This window comes from Mya arenaria, chromosome 3 (assembly GCF_026914265.1).
Source record: "Mya arenaria isolate MELC-2E11 chromosome 3, ASM2691426v1".
Lineage (NCBI taxonomy): Eukaryota > Metazoa > Mollusca > Bivalvia > Myida > Myidae > Mya > Mya arenaria.
The window spans coordinates 85,927,566-85,952,366 of NC_069124.1; the positions used below are offsets into that span (position 1 = coordinate 85,927,566).

At 41.4% G+C, this 24,801-nt stretch overlaps 2 protein-coding genes across 2 annotated transcripts; both read right to left on the reverse strand.

Annotated features, from left to right (window-relative positions):
* Window positions 1-4,091: 4,091 nt before the first annotated feature.
* Window positions 4,092-6,640, reverse strand: LOC128226364 (arginine/serine-rich protein PNISR-like). The gene is made up of 2 exons (XM_052936243.1): window positions 6,272-6,640; window positions 4,092-4,847 (listed from the first exon to the last, which is right to left on the reverse strand). The coding sequence occupies exons 1-2, from the start codon at window positions 6,638-6,640 to the stop codon at window positions 4,092-4,094; spliced, it is 1,125 nt and encodes a 374-aa protein (XP_052792203.1).
* Window positions 6,641-16,442: 9,802 nt separating this feature from the next.
* Window positions 16,443-21,840, reverse strand: LOC128226365 (clumping factor B-like). The gene is made up of 3 exons (XM_052936244.1): window positions 21,721-21,840; window positions 17,891-18,391; window positions 16,443-16,448 (listed from the first exon to the last, which is right to left on the reverse strand). The coding sequence occupies exons 1-3, from the start codon at window positions 21,838-21,840 to the stop codon at window positions 16,443-16,445; spliced, it is 627 nt and encodes a 208-aa protein (XP_052792204.1).
* Between the last annotated feature and the right edge of the window lie 2,961 nt (window positions 21,841-24,801).

The window sequence follows — 24,801 nt, forward strand, 5'->3', positions numbered from 1 at the left end:
CTACGGAGGTTCAACATCATTTACATATATGCTATACATACTGTAATGCATGGGGTTTAAAATTGAATACCGCAACACCAAAATTATGGTATGTCCTAAACGCGGACTGTTTTTAATTCACTATAAAAACACATTTGTTTTTTAACCTTTCAAATATTTAGTTCACTAAATGGCGTCAACTATTGATTCCTTAATCTAGGTTGTAATATCGTTTGATGTCCGTAATTAGTTAAGCAATTGATATATAACATCGCCGCTTAAAACGATAATCTACAAACATATTTACTGCCTTTTCATTTATACTGGTCGCTGGTCAGACGCAGTGGTTAGTTCTCTCTGCCATTGAAGAGTGCTGCACTTGGAAAATCGCTACATATTCACGCACATACCTTTCAAACAATTTAACGGTAAGAAACACACGGTACAAGTTTGTGATTTGCCACAATGATAGGATTACTGAAATAACCGATTCTTTCTATGCGATTATGCACATTAAGCCATAATGCAACAAAGAATTCAGGCGATTACATTGTACGCAACTAGATATCAACCTTTTGCGTATGAACCATTTCCCAAATATCTCCTAAAATTATCCCGCAGACATTTAGTGCGAAATGACTAATTTGCTGCCATTCGGGTGATGGTTGGATGCATGTTAAATTTAATCGGTTGTGTTTCTAACAACAATGCCACCCCTGTTTATTTTAATCACTTATTAGGTATTATTACCATCATTTGATTTATGATAATTAAGGATTGATCGCATTTTTTCTTGCGTTTATGCTGTATGAAAGCATAAGGAAACGCGAGCAAATTCAATGAAGCTAACTCATTAAAGTAAAATATTATGAATTATAAAGAGAAACATAAATAGTTAACTAACAAAAACAAATATTTTTATCTTCATACATTTTACAAACACAAGCAAGTCTTTTGAAATAACTACTACTACTACTACTACTACTACTACTACTACTACTGCTACTACTACTACTGCTACTACTGCTACTACTGCTACTACTGCTACTACTGCTTCTACTGCTGCCACTGCTGCCACTGCTACCACTGCTACTGCTACTACTACTACTACTACTACTACTACTACTACTACTACTACTACTACTACTACTACTACTACTACTACTTCTACTACTGCTACTACTGCTACTGCTTCTACTACTACTACTACTACTACTACTACTACTACTACTACTACTGCTACTGCTACTGCTACTGCTACTGCTGCTGCTGCTGCTGCTGCTGCTGCTGCTGCTACTGCTACTCTACTACTACTACTACTTCTGCTGCTGCTGCTACTGCTACTGCTACTACTACTACTACTACTACTACTACTGCTACTACTGCTACTACTGCTTCTACTGCTGCCACTGCTGCCACTGCTACCACTGCTACTGCTACTGCTACTGCTACTGCTACTACTACTACTACTACTACTACTACTACTACTACTACTACTACTACTTCTGCTACTGCTACTGCTACTGCTGCTGCTGCTGCTGCTGCTGCTGCCGCTGCTGCCGCTGCCGCTTCTGATACTGCTCCTGCTTCTGCTGCTTCCGCTGCCGCTGCTGATACTGCTCCTGCTCCTGCTACTGCTTCTGCTGCTTATACTTCTGCTACTGCTACTGCTACTGCTACTGTACTACTTCTACTAAGAATTCCAAACAATTGATTTCTCTGAAACTAAGTTCGGGCATAGCGGCCTTGGGAAGATCAATGGAAACTAAGTTGGGATATAAGCGGCCTTGGGACGGTCAGTGGAAACTAAGTTGGGGTAAAAGCGGCCTTGAGAGGGTCAGTGGAAACTAAGTTAGGGTATAAGTGGCCTTGGGACGGTCAGTGGAAACTAAGTTGGGGTAAAAGCGGCCTTGAGAGGGTCAGTGGAAACTAAGTTAGGGTATAAGCGGCCTTGGGACGGTCAGTGGAAACTAAGTCAGCTTATAAGCGGCCTTGGGACGGTCAGTGGAAACTAAGTTAGGGTATAAGTGGCCTTGGGACGGTCAGTGGAAACTAAGTTGGGGTAAAAGCGGCCTTGAGAGGGTCAGTGGAAACTAAGTTAGGGTATAAGTGGCCTTGGGACGGTCAGTGGAAACTAAGTTGGGGTAAAAGCGGCCTTGGGACGGTCAGTGGAAACTAAATTGGGATCAAAGCGGGCTTGAGAGGGTCAGTGGAAACTAAGTTGGGGTAAAAACGGCCTTGGGACGGTCAGAGGAAACTAAGTTAGGGTATAAGCGGCCTTGGGACGGTCAGTGGAAACTAAGTTGGGGTATAAGCGCCTTGGGACGGTCAGTGGAAACTAAGTTGGGGTATAAGCGGCCTTGGGACGGTCAGTGGAAACTAAGTTGGGGTATAAGCGGCCTTGGGACGGTCAGTGGAAACTAAGTTGGGGTATAAGTGGCCTTGGGACGGTCAGTGGAAACTAAGTTGGGGTAAAAGCGGCCTTGAGAGGGTCAGTGGAAACTAAGTTAGGGTATAAGCGGCCTTGGGACGGTCAGTGGAAACTAAGTTGGGGTATAAGCGGCCTTGGGACGGTCAGTGGAAACTAAGTTGGGGTATAAGCGGCCTTGGGACGGTCAGTCGAAACTAAGTTGGGGTATAAGCGGCCTTGGGACGGTCAGTGGAAACTAAGATAGGGTATAAGCGGCCTTGGGACCGTCATTGGAAGGTATCTCACACTACCGTACATATATCGTATACAATGTATTTTACGTATAGATTTGGTATTATTGGCCCGTTATATATTGAAGGAATGTCGAGGACCACCCGTATTACCAAACTTTTTATGAACGACCTTTCTTGATGATTCACTCGCGGTATATCACCATAATTATGTAGCAAGAAATGTCGTGACGATGTGATATGTGACTAATGAATTACCCTTATTTGTCCAGAAACTCTTTCATAAAATAAAGTATATGTATACTAAAGCTGAAACAATATTATTTATTCCAAACGAAATTACAAAGCCTAATTAATTACAACTGCTCAAGTAAACTAGCATTGTGCCTTTCAAATGGGATCAGTTTTATAAATCAGAAAAAAATGGATTCTTGGCTCGCTTTTCAAAGAAGCTCAAGGTGCAAATACAACTTAATAGCACCGAAGCTGTTGTCAACGGTTGAAAATTCATTATCCTTTTCCGCACGAAAATACTCATGTGATGTTGTTTAGAATTTAAACGTGAGCTGAAACTAAGATAGGTGCGTTTCTAATCAGCTTTGGTTTTGTTTAATGCTTTTCCTGGCTAAAACCTGAAAATGTTTATCTAATAGCTTTGTGCGGTTTGTCGGCACTTTTCTCATCAATTATGCTTCATCATTCACTCCGTATCAGAGAAAATGATCTCATTTAATGGAATTTGTAAGAAACAAATCTTAATTAACAGCTTCTTGTTAATTACGTTTTCATTACACTACACCTCCATCCGGATTAACTGTCACGTACTGTTTGTTTGATTATGAGGAGGAAAGACGTGCTGGCTCGCAATGATGCGACAGAAGTAGAAAATAAGATCTGCTAGCTTGTTATACAGTACATGTCAGAAGGTATAGAACCCTGGTACAGTTTGTAGTCTATAGTATCTATCTTTATAAATTGTCACTAAAACGATACACGAAACGTTAATATGTATTTTCCGTTTGTCATTGCGAGTGGAAACGCAAACACATCTGGTATATAGGACATTTTATTTGGTATACTTATAAATAATTACTTACATGTGAACTGAGATAACTGGTTGGCACATACTACATTGCGTTTGCTTGCAGACGATAGACTAAATAGTTGGGTAATGATTCAATTTAATGTTCTTCACTGACCGTTCAATGGCCGAAAAACAATTGCTTTTGCTTTGTTTCTCGTTGAGTGCCTGCAACCTTGTGGCGTTGTGTCACGTTGAGTATCTGCTGTCTTGTGGCCTTGAATCTCGTTGATTGTCTGCTGTTTTGTTGGGTTGTATCTTGTTGAGTTTATGCTGTCTTGTGGCGTTGTGTCTCGTTGAGTTTCTGCTGTCTTCTGGCGTTATGTCTTGTTGATTGTCTGCTGTCTTGTTGGGTTGTATCTTGTTGAGTTTATGCTGTCTTGTGGCGTTGTGTCACGTTGAGTTTCTGCTGACTTCTGGCGTTATGTCTTGTTGATTGTCTGCTGTCTTGTTGGGTTGTATCTTGTTGAGTTTCTGCTGTCTTGTGGCGTTGTGTCTCGTTGATTGTCTGCTGTCTTGTTGGGTTGTATCCTGTTGAGTTTATGCTGTCTTGTGGCGTTGTGTCTCGTTGATTGTCTGCTGTCTTGTTGAGTTGTATCTTGTTGAGTTTCTGCTGCCTTGTGGCGTTGTGTCTCGTTGATTGTCTGCTGTCTTCTGGCGTTATGTATCGTTGATTGTCTGCTGTCTTGTTGGGTTGTATCTTGTTGAGTTTATGCTGTATTGTGGCGTTATGTCTCATTGAGTTTCTGCTGTCTTCTGGCGTTATGTCTTGTTGAGTTTCTGCTGCCTTGTGGCGTTGTGTTTCGTTGATTGTCTGCTGTCTTCTGGCGTTATGTCTCGTTGATTGTCTGCTCCCTTGTGGGATTGTTTCTCGTTGAGTTTCTGCTCCCTTGTGGCGTTGTGTCTCGTTGATTGTCTGGTGTCTTGTGGCGTTGTGCCTCGTTGATTGTCTTCTGTCTTGTGGCTTGTATTTTGTTAAGCGTCTGCTGTCTTGTGAGGTTTTATCTTGGTGAGTTTCTGCTGTCTTGTGGCTTGGTGTCTCGTTGAGTGTCAGCTGTCTTGTGGGTCTGTGTCTCGTTGAGTGTCTGCTGTCTTGTGACGGTGTGTCTCGTTGAGTGTCTGGTGCCTTGTGGCGGTGTGTCTCGTTGAGTGTCTGGTGCCTTGTGGCGGTGTGTCTCGTTGAGTGTCTGCTGTCTTGTGACGTTGTGTCTCGTTGAGTGTCTGGTGCCTTGTGGCGGTGTGTCTCGTTGAGTGTCTGCTGTCTTGTGACGTTGTGTCTCGTTTAGTGTCTGGTGCCTTGTGGCGGTGTGTCTCGTTGAGTGTCTGCTGTCTTGTGGCGGTGTGTCTCGTTGATTGTCTTCTGTCTTGTGGCTTGTATTTTGTTAAGCGTCTGCTGTCTTGTGAGGTTTTATCTTGGTGAGTTTCTGCTGTCTTGTGGCTTAATGTCTCGTTGAGTGTCAGCTGTCTTGTGGGTCTGTGTCTCGTTGAGTGTCTGCTGTCTTGTGACGTTGTGTCTCGTTGAGTGTCTGGTGCCTTGTGGCGGTGTGTCTCGTTGAGTGTCTGGTGCCTTGTGGCGGTGTGTCTCGTTGAGTGTCTGGTGACTGGTGGCGGTGTGTCTCGTTGAGTGTCTGGTGTATTGTGGCGTTGTGTCTCGTTGAGTGTCTGCTGTCTTGTGAGGTTTTATCCTGGTGAGTTTCTGTTGTCTTGTGGCTTCGTGTCTCGTTGAGTGTCAGCTGTCTTGTGGGTCTGTGTCTCGTTGAGTGTCTGCTGTCTTGTGACGTTGTGTCTCGTTGAGTGTCTGGTGCCTTGTGGCGGTGTGTCTCGTTGAGTGTCTGGTGCCTTGTGGCGGTGTGTCTCGTTGAGTGTCTGGTGCCTTGTGGCGGTGTGTCTCGTTGAGTGTCTGCTGTCTTGTGGCGTTGTGTCTCGTTGAGTGTCTGCTGTCTTGTGAGGTTTTATCCTGGTGAGTTTCTGTTGTCTTGTGGCTTCGTGTCTCGTTGAGTGTCAGCTGTCTTGTGGGTCTGTGTCTCGTTGAGTGTCTGCTGTCTTGTGACGTTGTGTCTCGTTGAGTGTCTGGTGCCTTGTGGCGGTGTGTCTCGTTGAGTGTCTGCTGTCTTGTGACGTTGTGTCTCGTTGAGTGTCTGGTGCTATGTGGCGGTGTGTCTCGTTGAGTGTCTGGTGCCTTGTGGCTTCGTGTCTCGTTGAGTGTCAGCTGTCTTGTGGGGTTATATGTTGGTGAGTGTCTGCTGTCTTGTGGCGTTTAGTCTCGTTGAGTATCTGCTGTCTTGTGACGTTGTGTCTCGTTGAGTGTCTGGTGCCTTGTGGCGGTGTGTCTCGTTGAGTGTCTGGTGCCTTGTGACGTTGTGTCTCGTTGAGTGTCTGGTGTCTTGTGGCGGTGTGTCTCGTTGAGTGTCTGCTGTCTTGTGACGTTGTGTCTCGTTGAGTGTCTGCTGCCTTGTGGCGGTGTGTCTCGTTGAGTGTCTGGTGCCTTGTGGCGTTGTGTCTCGTTGAGTGTCTGCTGTCTTGTGGGGTTATATATTGTTGAGTGTCTGCTGTCTTGTGGCGTTGAGTCTCGTTGAGTATCTGCTGTCTTGTGGCGTTGTGACTCGTTGATTGTCTGCTGTTTTGTGGCGTTGTGGCTCGTTGATTGTCTGCTGAGTTGTGGCGTAAAATCTTGTTAAGTGACTCCTGTCTTGTGGGGTTGTATCTTGTTGGTTGTCTGGTGTCTTGTGACTGGGTGTCTCGTTGATTGTCTGCTGTCTTGTGGGGTTGCATATTGTTTAGTTTCTGCTGTCTTGTGGGGTTATATCTTGTTGAGTGTCTGCTGTTTTGTGGCGTTGCATATTGTTCAGTTTCTGCTGTCTTGTGGCGTTGTGTCTCGTTGAGTTTCTGTTTTACTAGTCTTGTCTCTGTTGTGTCCATTGTATTATTTATGAATTGTGTTTCTTCGTGTTTGCCCTTTTTATGCGGCTAACGCTAAATCGTGTACAGAACTCATCCTTTGATAAATATGTTTAGTTATGAACTAGGCTTGAAGAAATCGGTTGTGTCGCCAGCCAAAAGCACCTTTCAATGTCAAGCCAAAAAAATAATAACTTTGATTTAAACTAAGTTGTATAATGGAAAACACTAGTTCATTGCAAAAGGGACATAACTCAGTCGTTACTGGAGTTATTGATCTGAAGATCAACATGGATCATAAGTGTGTTTTGATGGATTGATACTCAGAAACTAGCTTTTTATAAAAGTGGCGTTGAAATAATGATGACCAAGAAAACCGATTATGGGGGAATTAAAAAGTCTTTCTTTAAGTATGTATGGCGGGAAATAATAACTGTGGACATTACTTTTAAATACAAACAAGACATACAAAAACATGTTGGAAGGTTGTTTTCATGTTAATGCAGTAGGTTCATTTTTCAATAAAAAATATCAATATAGAAAGTTCTTATGAAAATTATTTTCTCGAATTTTGTCTGTGCCTTACCATGTTTTGATCACAGGTGGCATTTTCGTTGACATGACAACCTCAATGACCAGCACTCCAAACAATACAATATTTAGCAGACAATACAGGTTTAAAACTATGCGTTCATATTGTCAGAGCATAATACACAAAACAGAAAGGCATAACTAAGTAAAAAGAGAAATAACAACAACAGCTGTACTCATGACTTGTTAAACGTTAGAACGAAATAAGGAACGACCATGTATTATAATATGAATGAAGGATGGCATCCATTTGGATAAGGAAGAGGATGTGCGCATCACAGACATTTTGATATTGAGGAAAGATTACAAACAAACAAACAAAATCGAACAAACAAACAGCACCCATAAAAAGAAAACAACACCAAATACACAGCAATTCACATCAACACATACAATTGATAAAAATACTAAAATTGGGACAGTCAGTGAAACCGCAGTGGAATTGAATATGATTTTTTTTTCTTTTTGAGTACTGTGTCTGACACTCAACTTTTCCCGCCATCATTGATTTAAGACGCAGGTGATTAAGTTGTCGGCGGACAAGTGGTACTCAACAACTATATACAAATATCATAAATCAATGTTTGAAATCAGTCGGAGCAACAGAAATTACGATGAATCATTACACATACATCTGTGAAAACACATGACATACTTCAAATTAAGCTTTCAAACAATCGATCCATTGCACAAAACAAGACGACAGAACGAAATTAACAACAAAGGAACGCACTCAAAAATCACAACACATTTAACGTTCGTACTACTAGTATAAAAAACTAAAGTATAATTATGTTTAAATACACTCACACCGATGATCATAGAGACAAAATACACATGTGTATCGGATAAAAGGTCTCGGGCCGTTACGAGACACTCGGGCCAATGCAATTCAATTCAATTCAGTACTTTATTGCCTCCAACAATGAAGACAGGAACATATATATAATACACGAAACACGTACAAATGTTTTTGGGAAGCATGCAACGTATTAATCTCTTAAACATAATTTAACGTTTAACATAATATAACGATGTTCTGACATGGTATATATTTAACCAACAGTTTGCACAGTTTTTCTAGAATCTGATGACATCGATGATACAATCGTTCGCTTGGTAAACCAATGGGAAAACTAAGGTTTAAGATATTAGCTACTTAGTTTTTATGTTTGGGACACACAAAAAATAGAGACATTAGAGGAAAACAGTTTGTTCCAGTGTAAGATATAGAGGATATTTGTTTATTTTAGTGTAAGATCGTATTTTATTTCACGAGTGTCGTAGAAAAACATAGTTTTTCTATGATCATGAGTGACATTAAAGGTCGCGAACGTGTTAGCAAAACAATTGCGGGTGATTATTAAAATTTAAACATTTTTCTTAGTTTTAGAGTGGGTTTCATGATACATCGGTATGCAATCATCTCACTGTCAGAAACCAGTCTGTTTCGCTTGAAGACAAGTCGTTTTCCAGTTAAAGAGTGAAGACCACTCTACGTTGTTGACACATTTTGAGGCGTTGGTGGGGTGAAAAAATCGGTTAATCTGTAAATTGTTGTGTGAATTTTCCGGGAAGTTCGTATTACGTAGTACAACGACAAACGGTTCAAAATACATTTTGACAATGGTATTACATTATATTTAAGTTCGAGCAGTTGTTTTCGTCTGTAATTTGATTGGTATGAAAGCAAATGTTCGAACATTCAGCTCAAGATCAAGAAAACGTTTGAAAAACGGGAAAACTTTTTTTTATCATAAAGGGTAAGTTGTTAATGTCCAAATATATCTTTATTTAGACATATGCAACTTTAAACAATTTAATACATTTTCTGGTTCAAAATGAAGTGTTTTGTTTTAATCAAGCGAAGTAACTACAATGGATTATAAAAGTTGTTCCATAAAATGATATTTTCACTTCTTATTTTGCAGTGAAACTATCAAATTGATATTTTCACGGTTGTTATTTCACTGATAACAATCCATATATCATCGAAAAGCGTGAAAGAAAGCAATATATTTCATCGCGTGCGCACCAAAAGTCCACGAGAAGCTTTGTCACGAGTGAATTATTTACTTGTGTTGTGCCAATCGGTGAAGTTAATTGCAATCTAACATCGAAAACCAGTCGTACAGAGAGTCTTGTGCCAGGCAAACAGAGAGTGTCGTGTCAGGCGAACAGAGAGTGTTTTGTCAGGCAACGGAGATTTTCGTGTCAGGCATTCGAAGATTTTCGTGTCAGGCATACGGAGAGTGTTGTGCCAGGCATACAGAGAGTGTTGTGCCAGACATACAGAGAGTGTTGTGTCAGGCATACAGAGAGTGTTGTGCCAGGCATACAGAGAGTGTTGTGTCAGGCATACAGAGAGTGTTGTGTCAGGCATACAGAGAGTGTTGTGTCAGGCATACGGAGAGTGTTGTGTCAGGCATACAGAGAGTGTTGTGTCAGGCATACAGAGAGTGTTATGTCAAGCGTACAGAGTGTTGTGCCAGGCATACGGATAGTGTTGAGACAGACATACGATGAGTGTTGAGTCAGGCATACGGAGAGTGTTGTGCCAGGCATACAGAGAGTGTTATGTCAAGCGTACAGAGTGTTGTGCCAGGCATACGGATAGTGTTGAGACAGACATACGATGAGTGTTGAGTCAGACATACGGAGAGTGTTGTGCCAAGCATACGGAGAGTGTTGTGCCAGGCATACGGAGAGTGTTGAGTCAGACATACGATGAGTGTTGAGTCAGGCATACGGAGAGTGTTGTGCCAGGCATACAGAGAGTGTTGTGCCAGGCATACGGAGAGTGTTGTGCCAGGCATACGGAGAGTGTTGTGCCAGGCATACGGAGAGTGTTGTGCCAGGCATACGGATAGTGTTATGCCAGGCATACAGAGAGTGTCGTGTCAGGCGAACAGAGAGTGTTTTGTCAGGCATACGAAGATTTTCGTGTCAGGCATTCGAAGATTTTCGTGTCAGGCATACGGAGAGTGTTGTGCCAGGCATACAGAGAGTGTTGTGCCAGACATACGGAGAGTGTTATGCCAGGCATACAGAGAGTGTTGTGCCAGGCATACGGAGAGTGTTGTGTCAGGCATACAGAGAGTGTTGTGTCAGGCATACAGAGAGTGTTGTGTCAGGCATACAGAGAGTGTTGTGTCAGGCATACGGAGAGTGTTGTGCCAGGCATACAGAGAGTGTTGTGTCAAGCGTACAGAGTGTTGTGCCAGGCATACGGATAGTGTTGAGACAGACATACGATGAGTGTTGAGTCAGACATACGGAGAGTGTTGTGCCAAGCATACGGAGAGTGTTGTGCCAGGCATACGGAGAGTGTTGAGTCAGACATACGATGAGTGTTGTGTCAGGCGTACAGAGAGTTTTGTGTCAGGCATACAGAGAGTGTTGTGTCAGGCTTACGGAGAGTGTTGTGCCAGACATACAGATAGTGTTGTGCCAGGCATACGGAGAGTATTGTGTCAGCCATACAGATAGTGTTATGCCAGGCATACAGAGAGTGTCGTGTCAGGCGAACAGAGAGTGTTTTGTCAGGCATACGAAGATTTTCGTGTCAGGCATTCGAAGATTTTCGTGTCAGGCATACGGAGAGTGTTGTGCCAGGCATACAGAGAGTGTTGTGCCAGACATACAGAGAGTGTTATGCCAGGCATACAGAGAGTGTTGTGTCAGGCATACAGAGAGTGTTGTGTCAGGCATACAGAGAGTGTTGTGTCAGGCATACAGAGAGTGTTGTGTCAGGCATACGGAGAGTGTTGTGTCAGGCATACAGAGAGTGTTGTGTCAGGCATACAGAGAGTGTTATGTCAAGCGTACAGAGTGTTGTGCCAGGCATACGGATAGTGTTGAGACAGACATACGATGAGTGTTGAGTCAGGCATACGGAGAGTGTTGTGCCAGGCATACAGAGAGTGTTATGTCAAGCGTACAGAGTGTTGTGCCAGGCATACGGATAGTGTTGAGACAGACATACGATGAGTGTTGAGTCAGACATACGGAGAGTGTTGTGCCAAGCATACGGAGAGTGTTGTGCCAGGCATACGGAGAGTGTTGAGTCAGACATACGATGAGTGTTGAGTCAGGCATACAGAGAGTGTTGTGCCAGGCATACAGAGAGTGTTGTGCCAGGCATACGGAGAGTGTTGTGTCAGGCATACGGAGAGTGTTGTGTCAGGCATACGGAGAGTGTTGTGTCAGGCATACAGATAGTGTTGTGCCAGGCATACAGAGAGTGTTGTGTCAGGCATACGGAGAGTGTTGTGCCAGGCATACGGAGAGTGTTGTGCAAGGCATACAGATAGTGTTATGCCAGGCATACAGAGAGTGTTGTGTCAGGCGTACAGAGAGTGTTGTGTCAGGCATACGGAGAGTGTTGTGTCAGACATACGGAGAGTGTTGTGCCAGGCATACAGAGAGTGTTGTGTCAGGCGTACAGAGAGTGTTGTGTCAGGCATACAGAGAGTGTTGTGTCAGGCATACGGAGAGTGTTGTGCCAGGCATACAGAGAGTGTTGTGCCAGGCATACGGAGAGTGTTGTGTCAGGCATACGGAGCGTGTTGTGTCAGGCATACAGAGAGTGTTGTGCCAGGCAATACGGAGAGTGTTGTGCCAGGCTTAGAGAGAGTATTGTGTCAGGCGTACAGAGAGTGTTGTGCCAGGCATACGGAGAGTGTTGTGCCAGGCATACAGAGGGTGTTGTGCCAGGCATACGGAGAGTGTTGTGCCAGGCGTACAGCGCGTGTTGTGTCAGGCATACAGAGAGTGTTGTGTCAGGCATACGGAGAGTGTTGTGTCAGGCATACAGAGAGTGTTGTGTCAGGCATACGGAGAGTGTTGTGTCAGGCATACAGAGAGTGGTGTGCCAGGCATACAGAGAGTGGTGTGCCAGGCGTACAGAGAGTGTTGTGTCAGGCGTACAGAGAGTGTCTTCTCAGGCGTACAGAAAGTGTTGTGCCAGGCGTACGGGGAGTGTTGTGCCAGGCGTTCGGAGAGTTTTGTGCCAGGCGTCGTACAGAGAGTGCCTTCTCAGGCGTACAGAGAGTGTTGTGCCAGGCGTACGGGGAGTGTTGTGCCAGGCATACAGAGAGTGTTGTGCCAGGCATACAGAGAGTGTTGTGTCAGGCGTACATAGAGTGTTGTGTCAGACATACGGAGAGTGTTGTGTCAGGCATACAGAGAGTGTTGTGTCAGGCATACGGAGAGTGTTGTGCCAGGCATACGGAGAGTGTTGTGTCAGGCATACAGAGAGTGTTGTGTCAGGCATACAGAGAGTGTTGTGTCAGGCATACGGAGAGTGTTGTGTCAGGCATACAGAGAGTGTTGTGTCAGGCATACGGAGAGTGTTGTGTCAGGCATACAGAGAGTGTTGTGTCAGGCATACAGAGAGTGTTGTGTCAGGCATACGGAGAGTGTTGTGTCAGGCATACAGAGAGTGTTGTGTCAGGCATACGGAGAGTGTTGTGCCAGGCATACAGAGAGTGTTGTGTCAGGCATACAGAGAGTGTTGTGTCAGGCATACAGAGAGTGTTGTGTCAGGCGTACAGAGAGTGTTTTGTCAGGCATACAGAGAGTGTTGTGCCAGGCGTACGGGGAGTGTTGTGCCAGGCGTTCGGAGAGTTTTGTGCCAGGCGTCGTACAGAGAGTGCCTTCTCAGGCGTACAGAGAGTGTTGTGCCAGGCGTACGGGGAGTGTTGTGCCAGGCATACAGAGAGTGTTGTGCCAGGCATACAGAGAGTGTCGTTTCAGGCGTACATAGAGTGTTGTATCAAGCGTACAGAGAGTGTTTTGCCAGGCGTACGGGGAGTGTTGTGCCAGGCATACAGAGAGTGTTGTGCCAGGCATACAGAGAGTGTTGTTTCAGGCGTACATAGAGTGTTGTATCAGGCATACGGAGAGTGTTGTGCCAGGCATACAGAGAGTGTTGTGTCAGGCATACAGAGAGTGTTGTTTGAGGCATACAGAGAGTGGTGTTTCAGGCATTCAGAGAGTGTTGTGCCAGGCATGCGGAGAGTGTCGTGCCATACCTTCAGGGATGTCGTGCAAGGCATTCAGAGATTGTTGTGCCAGACCTTGAGAGAGTGTCGTGCCAGAAATCCAAGAGTGTCGTGCAAGGCATACGGAGAGTGTTGTGTCAGGCATACGGAGAGTGTTGTGTCAGGCATACAGAGAGTGTTGTGTCAGGCATACAGAGAGTGTTGTGTCAGGCATACAGAGAGTGTTGTGTCAGGCATACAGAGAGTGTTGTGTCAGGCATACAGAGAGTGTTGTGCCAGGCATTCAGAGAGTGTCGTGTCAGGCATACGGAGAGTGTTGTGTCAGGCATACGGAGAGTGTTGTGCAAGGCATACAGATAGTGTTGTGTCAGGCATACAGATAGTGTTGTGTCAGGCATACGGAGAGTGTTGTGTCAGGCATACGGAGAGTGTTGTGTCAGGCATACAGAGAGTGTTGTGTCAGACGTATAGAGTGTTATTTTGTCAGGCATACAGAGAGTGTTGTGTCAGGCATACAGATGGTGTTGTGTCAGGCATACGGAGAGTGTTGTGTCAGGCATACGGAGAGTGTTGTGCCAGGCAAACAGATTGTGTTTTGTCAGGCATACAGAGAGTGTTGTGTCAGGCATACAGAGAGTGTTGTGTCAGGCATACAGAGAGTGTTGTGTCAGGCATACGGAGAGTGTTGTGCCAGACATACAGAGAGTGTTGTGCCAGGCATACAGAGTGTTTTTTGTCAGGCATATGGAGAGTGTTGTGTCAGGCATACAGAGCGTGTTGTGTCAGGCATACAGAGAGTGTTGTGTCAGGCGTACAGAGAGTGTTGTGTCAGGCATACAGAGCGTGTTGTGTCAGGCATACAGAGAGTGTTGTGTCAGGCGTACAGAGAGTGTTGTGTCAGTCGTGCAGAGCGTTTTGTGTCAGGCGTACAGAGCGTGCTGTGTCAGGCATACAGAGAGTGTTGTGTCAGGCATACGGAGAGTGTTGTGTCAGGCATACGGAGAGTGTTGTGTCAGGCATACAGAGAGTGTTGTGTCAGGCATACAGAGTGTGTTTTGTCAGGCATTCAGAGAGTGTTGTGTCAGTCGTACAGAGTGTTTTTTGCCAGGCATATGGAGAGTGTTGTGTCAGTCGTACAGAGCGTGATGTGTCGAGCAAGGTATACGGAGACTGTCGTGCAGGGTATACGGAGACTGTCGTGCAAGGTATACGGAGAGTGTCGTACAGCATATACGGAGAGTGTACAAAGTATACGAATAATGAACAAAGTATACAGAGAGTGTACACAGTATACGGAGTGTGTAAATTGTATACGGAGAGTGTACAAAGTGTACGGAGTGTGTACAGAGTATACGGAGTGTGTACAAAATATACGGAGTGTGTACAAAGTATACGGAGTGTGTACAGAGTATACGGAGAGTGTACAAAGTATATTGAGAGTGTACAGAGTATACGGAGAGTATACGGAGTGTGTACATAGTATACGGAGAGTGTACAAAATATACGGAGTGTGTACAGAGTATACGGAGAGTGTACAAAGTATACGGAGTGTGTACAGAGTATACGGAGAGTGTCGTACAACGTATACGGAGAGTGTCGTACAACGTTTACGGAGAGTCTACAACGTATACGGAGGGTTACAGAGTATACGGAGAGTGTACAAAGTATACGGAGATTGTACAATGTATACGGAGAGTTACAGAGTATACGGAGAGTGTACAAAGTATACGGAGAGTGTACAAAGTATACGGAGAGTGTACAAAGTATACGGAGAGTTATAGAGTATACGGAGAGTATACAAAGTATACGGAGAGTGTACAAAGTATACGGAGAGTTACAGAGTATACGGAGAGTGAACAACGTATACGGAGAGTGTATAAAGTATACGGAGAGTTACAGAGTATACGGAGAGTGTACAAAGTATACGGAGATTTACAAAGTATACGGAGAGTGTACAAAGTATACGGAGAGTTACAGAGTATACGGAGAGTGTACAAAGTATACGGAGAGTTACAGAGTATACGGAGAGTGTACAAAGTATACGTAAAGGGTCGAATTGTAGATCATTCGATATAGACAATAATGCTTGATTGTCTGGGTAATAATAACTGCGTCATCTCAAATAAAAGTTAGTATAATTTGGCATCGCTCATACTTGAAATACCGTCTATATTGTGATTAGTATTTGATCACATATTATTCACGAACACAAAATGAATATTGACAGTCACTGTGGTCCCCCTGTTCCACGTCTATATTCGACTTAAAAGGATGTGCATGTTTTATATCTAACAAATGCCTTGACAATCTATATACACTGCTTGTATAGTCTTGTAAACGAGTGCTCACATTTTAAGTCATACATTTGCGAACAAGATAGGGTCTTGTGATTTTTACGAATCTTTCTTACTATAAATGAAAGAACAATACAATTTAATATATACAAAAACTACAGAATACGCTTAATTAAGGAGCTTAATGTGATCATTTCTTGTCCGAGAAGCATACCACGTTACTCGATAATTGCGAGACTATTAGTAAAAGCCACGAGGGCGGCTTAAAAGAAACCATGGTGTTTTCCTAAATATTCACCAAGACACGGAGAGATTTCCGGAAGTTTCCGGTAGCAAACGAAACGCACACAATATACACACTTCCGCATCACGAGACAAACTGGTTGCACTATTTCCGGTCGCCATATTGAGGAGACCGAACATATGAATAGGTTTAAATTACCATTAATGCCTGTTGTTTAATTATACGAAATGTTCGTGACGAAAAGTCCGATTCATTGTACAAACCTAATGTATTTTCAAGAAAATGTCTTCAATCAATGAATGCTAGAAATCTTTGAATTTGTTGAAATAGCAAGATTTGTTTGGTTTGAGGCATTTATGATGTACTTTTTATCATCAACATACTTTTACGGTTTCCCTTAAAGACCCGCGGACGGAATGAGGATTATTTAAAAGCTCGGCGAAGTTGAATTAAATGTGCAATAATGTCCCTATTGGGAAGCATATCTGTAATTATCGCCAGGTTTTAGTGTCGGCAAACTAACAAATAAATTAACCGGTGATAGAAACAAAACAACGATCAATATTTGCACATTATACCCTAAATTGTCAAAATTATGGAGGTCTTTTCTTTCTAAGGTAGAACTCAATCCATCAAGCTGTCCAAGATATTCACGAGGAAAACTCATTAGTTCATTTCCTTTGCTGGATTCACGCCTGAGGAGGAGAATAATGGGATTAAGAAGCGTTTTCTAGACGTTCTCCTAACACCACGAAGACAAAACTAGACATTGTTTGCCAATATGAGCATTAGCTCCATTCCCATAAGTGAGGGCTAAACAGTTTATAAATTCTGTACAATCTAATTAAAGGGTTGCGGATTAACACCTTGTAGGTACTGGTATAATGAAACGATAATCAACTTCATAATCAAAGTGTTAAACCTTAATAAACGTGCATGGTATAATTAAATCAGAGACGATTAATATTTCACCGTTAGGAAAATATATGACATTCGAGAGACTTATTTTCAACACTTGGAGATATCAGATTTCCAGTAAGGTCCTGGGGGCACCCAAGTTCTCAGCCCGATACACAATGGCAATTGTCTGGAAAGTTTTTAAGGCCGGGGCTTGTCTTTTATGTGTTTTCAAAACAGAAATGCGTTGCGCATTTAATAAATACCGAAAGGGGTCCACTCAACTATTGCACTTATAGACACTGTACACACAGTTATGTATATCATTGAATAATTGCTACTCAATGGGTGCACACGATCGTTTGCATAAAATCCTTAAAACATATACAAATCGTGAATTGTATTAACCGATTCGTGCACGTTTGTCCTGAGTTATTAACGAGGACGTGGTCCTTGGTGGTCCTGGATGCTCTTAGTAGCACCATCGAATTCGGTCATGGGGAGGTTTTCCATCATATTCAAAAACAAAACGACCAAACTGGTCTAAGATATGCTTCAACAGTCTTGCAATTGTCTCTACATTACAAGCATTGAGTGGTCTTACCGTTGTCGTGATTATTACCAAGTCGTCATACAGTCGCACGACTATGCAAGTTTAGTGGCAAGACTTCCTGTGCTAGTGAACGTGTCTGAGTAGTCGTCATTTGTGCGAATCGTGGTACAACAGTCGCGTAATTAGTCATTATTTTGTAAAAAATATCATGGGAGGTACATATAGCAGGTTAGTTCTTTGAGCATCTGGTTTCCCCGGTGACTTTACAGTGTCCGCTCTTCTGGTCAACTATATTAGTCAACACAGATAGTCCACTAGGGTGAAGGCATTTTCACTTCCTCTTGCTCAGTGGGTTCGGCTTGCTCAATCCCAAATAAGTCCAACGCAAAATGAAAATTGTTCTTCATGTACAATTAAACCTACTGATACTTACATGCTATATAGTATCCCTGAGGAAATGGACCCCCACCCCCCCCCCCCCCCCCCCCCCGCCGTGCTGTATCCTGTGAATCATATGAAACCTTGCAATATTCGTGACAACTTGATTTCCAATTTTTAAGTTTGAACAGCAAACGTTTACATTCAATTTGGTAAGAGCAATGGAAAGTATAAAGTCGAACACAGTAGTGTTGATACATATCGTTTTTTGTTTTCAATTCTATGATTTTTAGCCGATGGAAAAAAAACCAATAGTCGAGGTATTGTTATAGCCATGGCGTCGTTATCGTTAGTCTCGTTGTCGTCGTCGGTATCGTTGTCGGTATCGTCGTCGGTATCGTTGTCGGTATCGTCGTCGGTATCGTTGTCGGTATCGTCGTCGGTATCGTCGTCGGTATCGTTGTCGGTATCGTTGTCGGTATCGTTGTCGGTATCGTCGTCGGCATCGTTGTTGGTATCGTCGTCGGTATCGTTGTCGGTATCGTTGTCGGTATCGTTGTCGGTATCGTTGTCGGTATCGTCGTCGGTATCGTCGTCGGTTTTGTTGTCGGTATCGTCGTCGGTATCGTTGTCGGTATCGTCGTCGGCATCGTTGTCGGTATCGTCGTCGGTATCGTCGTCGGTATCGTTGTCGGTATCGTTGTCGGTATCGTTGTCGGTATCGTTGTCGGTATCGTCGTCGGTATCGTCGTCGGTATCGTCGTCGGTATCGTCGTCGGTATCGTTGTGCAAAACCTTAAACCTTAGTCGCTACTAAAAAACCGTATTGGATTTGCAAAATAAAAATGTACCCCTGTCACAAGAGACGTTACGCACATGTATAGCAACGCCCATGACTCCAGCCTAAATAATTCTCGATTTATGCACCTTGTTTGACTGAGACAAAAACAACAACATCTGAGCGTTGACATTCGGCGGGGCTCTTGTTCATGTTTCTTTTTCCAAAATATCTCCTCAGCTTAGTTTTCCCTCGTTAAACTATTAATGGCTTCCTCCCCATTTCCCCGTTGATACAGCAGCATTGCGGTTATATTAGCCTAACACCTAGGAAATACACCTTTTTTGCACAGCATTAATATACGAGTAGGACTTGTCTCTACAAATTGAAGCACAGTATGTTAAAAAATCCGGCGTTTGGCGTCAAATCAGTTAGTGAAGGTTTGGAGAAATAACACTAGCAACTTTAATTTTAGAAATAATCAAACAAACGTTTCGTGAAGCAGACATAGCAGCCGATTGAGCAAGTACAACAGTTAGGTACTTAATTATGTACCATATACAACACAGCAAATTAAAACAGGAGTATTATTATGTTCTATAAGTATCACCAACTTAAAATTAGATTTAAAAAAAAATACACCATGCCTATAACGTAGCTAGAACATGTTGCCGGTAGCTAACACTTCTTTATCATCAGCGATCAGTAAAATACAAACTTTTATATCTCCTTCACTGGTACCGATGCAAAGTTACTAAATCAATAATATAAAGGTTAAAAAGTGTCGGGGACAAGAGGCAACATTGCTTTTTTGCCAAATTTTACACCAAACCGTCGTTTAATCAAACGACACATTTCAAATTATATTCAAATAAACAATTAACACTACCCGGGGCAAACCAAGCCCACACTGGGACTTAACAACAATACAACAGTGAGAACTATAGAGACGAGCCCATTAGTAAAATATTCAAATATAAACCCTGTTTGGATTCACACGGTAAGGGCCCAAACGACACTGAACGAGAGACACGATCGTACAAACGACACTGAACGAGAGACACGATCGTACAAACGACACCGAACGAGAGACACGATCGTACAAACGACACCGAACGAGAGACACGATCGTACAAACGACACCGAACGAGAGACACGATCGTACAAACGACACCGAACGAGAGACACGATCGTACAAACGACACCGAACGAGAGACACGATCGTACAAACGACACTGAACGAGTGACACGATCGTACAAACACCACAAACTACGAGTTTTGAGTTGAGTTCACCATAGCGCGATCAATTAATGGCGGGATTACCGCCCTGTCGTTTGGAGTTGATGATGGAAACGGTCAGTGAAACATGAGTTTACTGGACACGAGTATACTAAAGCTTTAAACTAGTTTATACGCACATAACCTCACACCTCATAACCTCCATACGTATCAATAATTACAGATTTGAAAATAAAAGCCTCACCGGAACCAGTATCAACTTGAAAACAATGAAGAACAACTTACATTTAAAGTTTAAATTTTAAACTGATAAAGTAAGTTCAAGTACTCAACGACCGGATACAGACATCACATGCAAACGAATGAAGCAAGCCAGAGCAACAGTACCAACCCTTAAATGGTACGATATTTTCTTTGAAAGACAGCCATCTGAATTAGTTCGAGGTTTAAAGCTGCACTCTCACAGATTTATCATTTTAACAACATTTTTTTTTTATTTTATGTCTTGGAAAGAGCAAATTTCTGCGTTAATATCAGCAAACCAATGATATAAGATTGCTGACAAAAAATCAGATCGCAGATTTTCATATTTCCGTTCGAAAATTAATGTTTTATGGTTTAAACCGTTACTAACGGTTTAAGAAAAAATGCATAAAACATCAATTTTTGAACTTAAATATAAAAATCTGCAATTTATTTTTTTGTCAGCAGTCTTATATAACTGGTTTCCATGGATTTTCGCAAAAATTGGCTCGTTCCAAATCAAAAATTAAAAAAGTTGTCAAAACGTTCAATCTGTGAGAGTGCAGCTTTAAAACTATATGTTCATATAGTCTAATCATTACTGCACCATTGAACGAATCAGGAGGTAAAACAAAGCGAAAATTGAATAAAACAACACTAAAAATATATATGCTGTCAAATATTCTTCCAATTATCAAAACAAATTGAATCGAAATTTTCCGAACAGTCTCCTTATTATATATAAGCCGATATTATATATAAGGCGATATCGGCTTTCATCGTCATTGTACTGAAAACGTTCTTAGGGATATATATATCCCCAAGAAAACCATCCGCATATGTAAACGCTCACCTCGGTGATAAAACTATGGGGAAAAGTATCGCCAGAAGGGCAAAAGCTAAACATTATCACTGCGTCAGAGCAGCAGGATATGCTTACATAAGAATAAAACAGTATACTATAACTCTATAATAAGTGGATTTACGTCAAGGAATAGCAAGTTAGTCATAAAAAAAGAAATGGACGGAATCCAAGACAGTATAACTGATGTCTTAATACACACACACAATCAAGGAAAACATTCTAAATACAGTGACAAAATGAGAAAGTAAGAAAGTATACATCGTTACATAGCTTAATATATAAATCATTCTAAAATACACATATTTACATACGGTGACTAATGCCGTTTGCATTTAGAAGTTATAAGCATGTTCTTGTGAACTCAATTACATTTCGAGTGCTATTGTAAAGGACATGTCATAGACCTCCGATCTGCCGTGTCATTCTTTGCTCATAGTTAGCGTGAAGCATTACTCAGTCAGCGCATACAATGCTGTTATATGTAGTAGGACAACTCCGCCAAAACAGAGCCATTATGGCTACTGATAGTCCTTATGAATCTTAAATTGAGCTTTATGATTTCTTAATTGGTTGTGAGTAGTACAAACCAAGCGGTATTTGAAGCGCAAATTGGTTTTAGTGACTTCAAACAGCCTAGGGTGGGCAGATCATTCAGACTACCCGAATCTCAATATATCCATTACACGCCAACTTCCATGGCATTGTCAACGGCTACAAAAAGACCATATACCTCTCTTTGGAGTCTGTTTGAATAAACCCACTGTTACAAAATTAAAACATCAAAACTGTTTGAGGAACTCAACCGCACACGATGGCAAATTTTGATTTCAAAACTAAATATCACTTAAATAGTCCTATTGATCGCTTATTGTCGGTATGAATTTACCTTGTTCGGGATGAATGCCTTATGTTTGGTCCATTATTCGAAAAAGGGTTGTTGAAAAACAGTTTTATTCTGTTAAACGTATGCTTTCCATTGTCCGCTTGACAAAATTAAACGGATAAAAACTTACTAATTGAAACGTTGGTGACCCGTTATATGGTCGGTAAACATACAAGTGTTTTTCAAGGTGTTTTTCGGAGCCGTGGGGCTGTTCATCAGACTGAGAACAAAGCCATGCACCCAGCGCCATGGGCTTTGCCTTAATGGATACTATTTTAGATTAAGTGATTTTTGTATAAACAAGTAATGGGTTTTCGTTTCTGTCACTCATCGGATTAATTTTTCAGTTATTTTCATTGTGTGAAATATTAACCAAACCGAAATGTATTATGAAAGCGATTTGTGGTCTTTAATTAAATTAATGAGTTTAGAATATAGGCTTTATTTACACTGAGCATGGTATTCATTTAGCCTGTTTGGGTTAAAATCCCATAGTTTAAAATTATTTCATAGTCAAAGCGTTTGATATAAATTAATCATACCTTGTCAGTTTTGAAAGCGTTCATATTTGTTAATAACAGCCACGATCGGAGTATATACTTTGCAACGAGGCAATGTCGCTGAAATGACCCCACGCAAGCCCAGAGTTCTCAATCTGTCTGTCGACAACGGAATTATATCAGAAGTGTAAAAGTATGGTATAGTAAACAGTCTTTGTGTATAAATCAAAGCGCTCGTTGGTAGTATTTTCTAATCAAATGCGCGTCACACAAGTCGTTAAAGGGTAATAAAAACTTTGGAGCGGCGCGCCAGTACACGGCATCGCGACTCTCAGTGTTGATAATGAGTTTATATGAAGCAACGCATACATTATTCATTTACGAATTACCAGTCTTTATGAGACTTATCAGAATTATTTCTTGTACAGATTACAAAACAGTTCATGCAGATTGTCAATAATAAAAAGACAAATGTTTAGCCTGCATGATAAATATTTAAAATTTAGTCCTTCCATACGCGTTTTAGGTTCGAATAACACGAACGAGATCAAAGGAACCAACTGAGCTGCTCACTGATGGAATTAAAAGGCCTTAAAACAATTTAGTATATAAATGCAATTGAGTGTTTATCAGAAACATGTAAAAGCGGAAAGTTCTTTGTTCATTAATTCATTGCCAATGCCCGTGTTTCTTCGATTCTTTAAGAACAAAGTGTGTATACATGTTGTTTGAATAGCGACAGAGAAATGAGAACATGTGATCATATTGAAATAATCTCTATTACTCCATATCAAAATTGAAATATTTTTTTGTATCAATAATTAAAATGCAATGAATCAAATAAAAGACAAGTCTTATTTTGGGTCGAATTAATATTTTGTCATGTTTAATTGCATTTGATATTGTATGGCTTGAGATAATGGTATTTGGATATTGATGACATCAACGACCAAATGTGAAATTTCTTTGATATAATTATATCATATCCGAACAATGGTGTGCTCTTAATGAACTTTAAAAGCGTACACATTGTGTTTGAATAAACTTTTGCCATTCTATGATATGTCGTTTTTAATAACATAGAGCGTGTGATATTTCTGAAATCGCCTTTTTCTGAGTTTGATAAACATTGGCATACACTATCATTAAATGAAACTATTGTGCTACTGTTTGAATGACACGTCTTTATCAATTATGTGCGAATAGCTCTTTTTACGCCATGTCGAACCACAAAGAATGATTCTCTGTGCGTTCAGTTTATACCCTCTTTTAGCGACAGTGAGTTTATGGATCTATTGATGTTTTATACATTTATACATCGTCTGTTAGTATGATGTCCACCCCTCACCACGAGGTTGTGGGTTCGACGATCCCCACTAGGGGTACTTTTTCATGGCTTTTTCACAGAAAGTCTTAACTAGTTGATACCATAGAAACGGATCCGAAAGCCATACGAGCTTCAACTGTCGAGTTAGAATACTGAGTATACATGTATACTAAACATATGATCGTCTGTAAATGATTTCACTTGTTACATTTAATTAAAGTTTTCATTTGTATTGTTTTTCATTTTCCCTTGTTAAAGACTTACTGTAACTCGATGCAGAAATGGGTACCAAGTGCTGTAAGCCGGTAACGAGCTGTGCCGAAATACCAGATCGGAAACATATTATGATTGGTTTTTCTTCAGGCATACCATAAATTCTCGATTATTTGAAAAAAATTGACGTAGAAAACGTAATTTTGTTCTTTCGTCAAAAGCGCGCATTTTGGTGCTCACTCGGTGAAATATATAACGATTGTACATGATACACAATTATTCCGTATTTTTCTAATGTTTTTCGGTGTTGTTTTCGTTGCTTTATTTTTCTGCCGTTTGCACATCAGTTCTGATGCGGGACTACTCCAAATATGTGTTAGGCAGTGTTGTGTTGTTCTGGTGCTCTTAGATCTGAGATACATTTTTTATTGAAGGAAATATTCTTATCTTTCAGTAAACGAACTGTGTGTGGAGATTTACCAAGGGGGTTTGATTGTTTAAGTGAACATGTATGTGTAACTGTGTAGCTGGAAAATAAAGTTATTACATCGTGTACGAGTTCACATTGCCGTATTGTCCGAGCCCAAAGATGAGATTTAACTTTTGAAGTATGGATCACGGAGTTATTGTTATACGGGTACAACAGTATTGCCTTTAACTAGTTATAGTGTACACTCCGTTTATAAAATATTTTATACAACACACTTTTTCAAGGGAGATTATTTGAAAACAAAAAAACACCATACGGTTCCTAGTTGTGCACAAGTTCTAATCGTCATCAACCTTGATAATTTACTTTTTTCACAAATTTTGTCATATCAAGGGATGCGGTTTGGTCAAAACTGATTGCAGATCTCACTCAACCACATTACCGTCTATGGGTGCTTGTAGTTTCATTATTTTCCATCTGGATTTCATAAAAATCTGATAAAGTGTAAATCATTTGTTGAAACACGTTATTTCAAGGAAGACGAGTTATGCCTTTAACTATATTTTAATTTCAATTCAGCTTTTGTCTTTATATTTTGATTACCATGGATTAAGTTTTTTTGCTAATCAACCGGGGATAGGCGCAGAGCTATCGGTATTGCGCTACACTCACCTCCCAATGCTGTAATTAAATTGATGCTTAAAGTGACACTCTTATTCAAAATCAATACATTCACATGAA

What these genes read in the sequence shown, in the direction of transcription:
- LOC128226365 (XM_052936244.1), bottom strand. Translation starts at nt 21,840, where the DNA reads ATGGCGCTGGGTGCATGGCTTTGTTCTCAGTCTGATGAACAGCCCCAC. An exon ending in GGTCACCAACGTTTCAATTA is followed by an intron (nt 18,392 to 21,720) that starts GTAAGTTTTTAT and finishes GTTTTTTAGTAG; the next exon opens with CGACTAAGGTTTAAGGTTTT.
- LOC128226364 (XM_052936243.1), bottom strand. Translation starts at nt 6,640, where the DNA reads ATGGACACAACAGAGACAAGACTAGTAAAACAGAAACTCAACGAGACA. An exon ending in AGACTCAACGCCACAAGACA is followed by an intron (nt 4,848 to 6,271) that starts GCAGACACTCAA and finishes CACCGCCACAAG; the next exon opens with GCACCAGACACTCAACGAGA.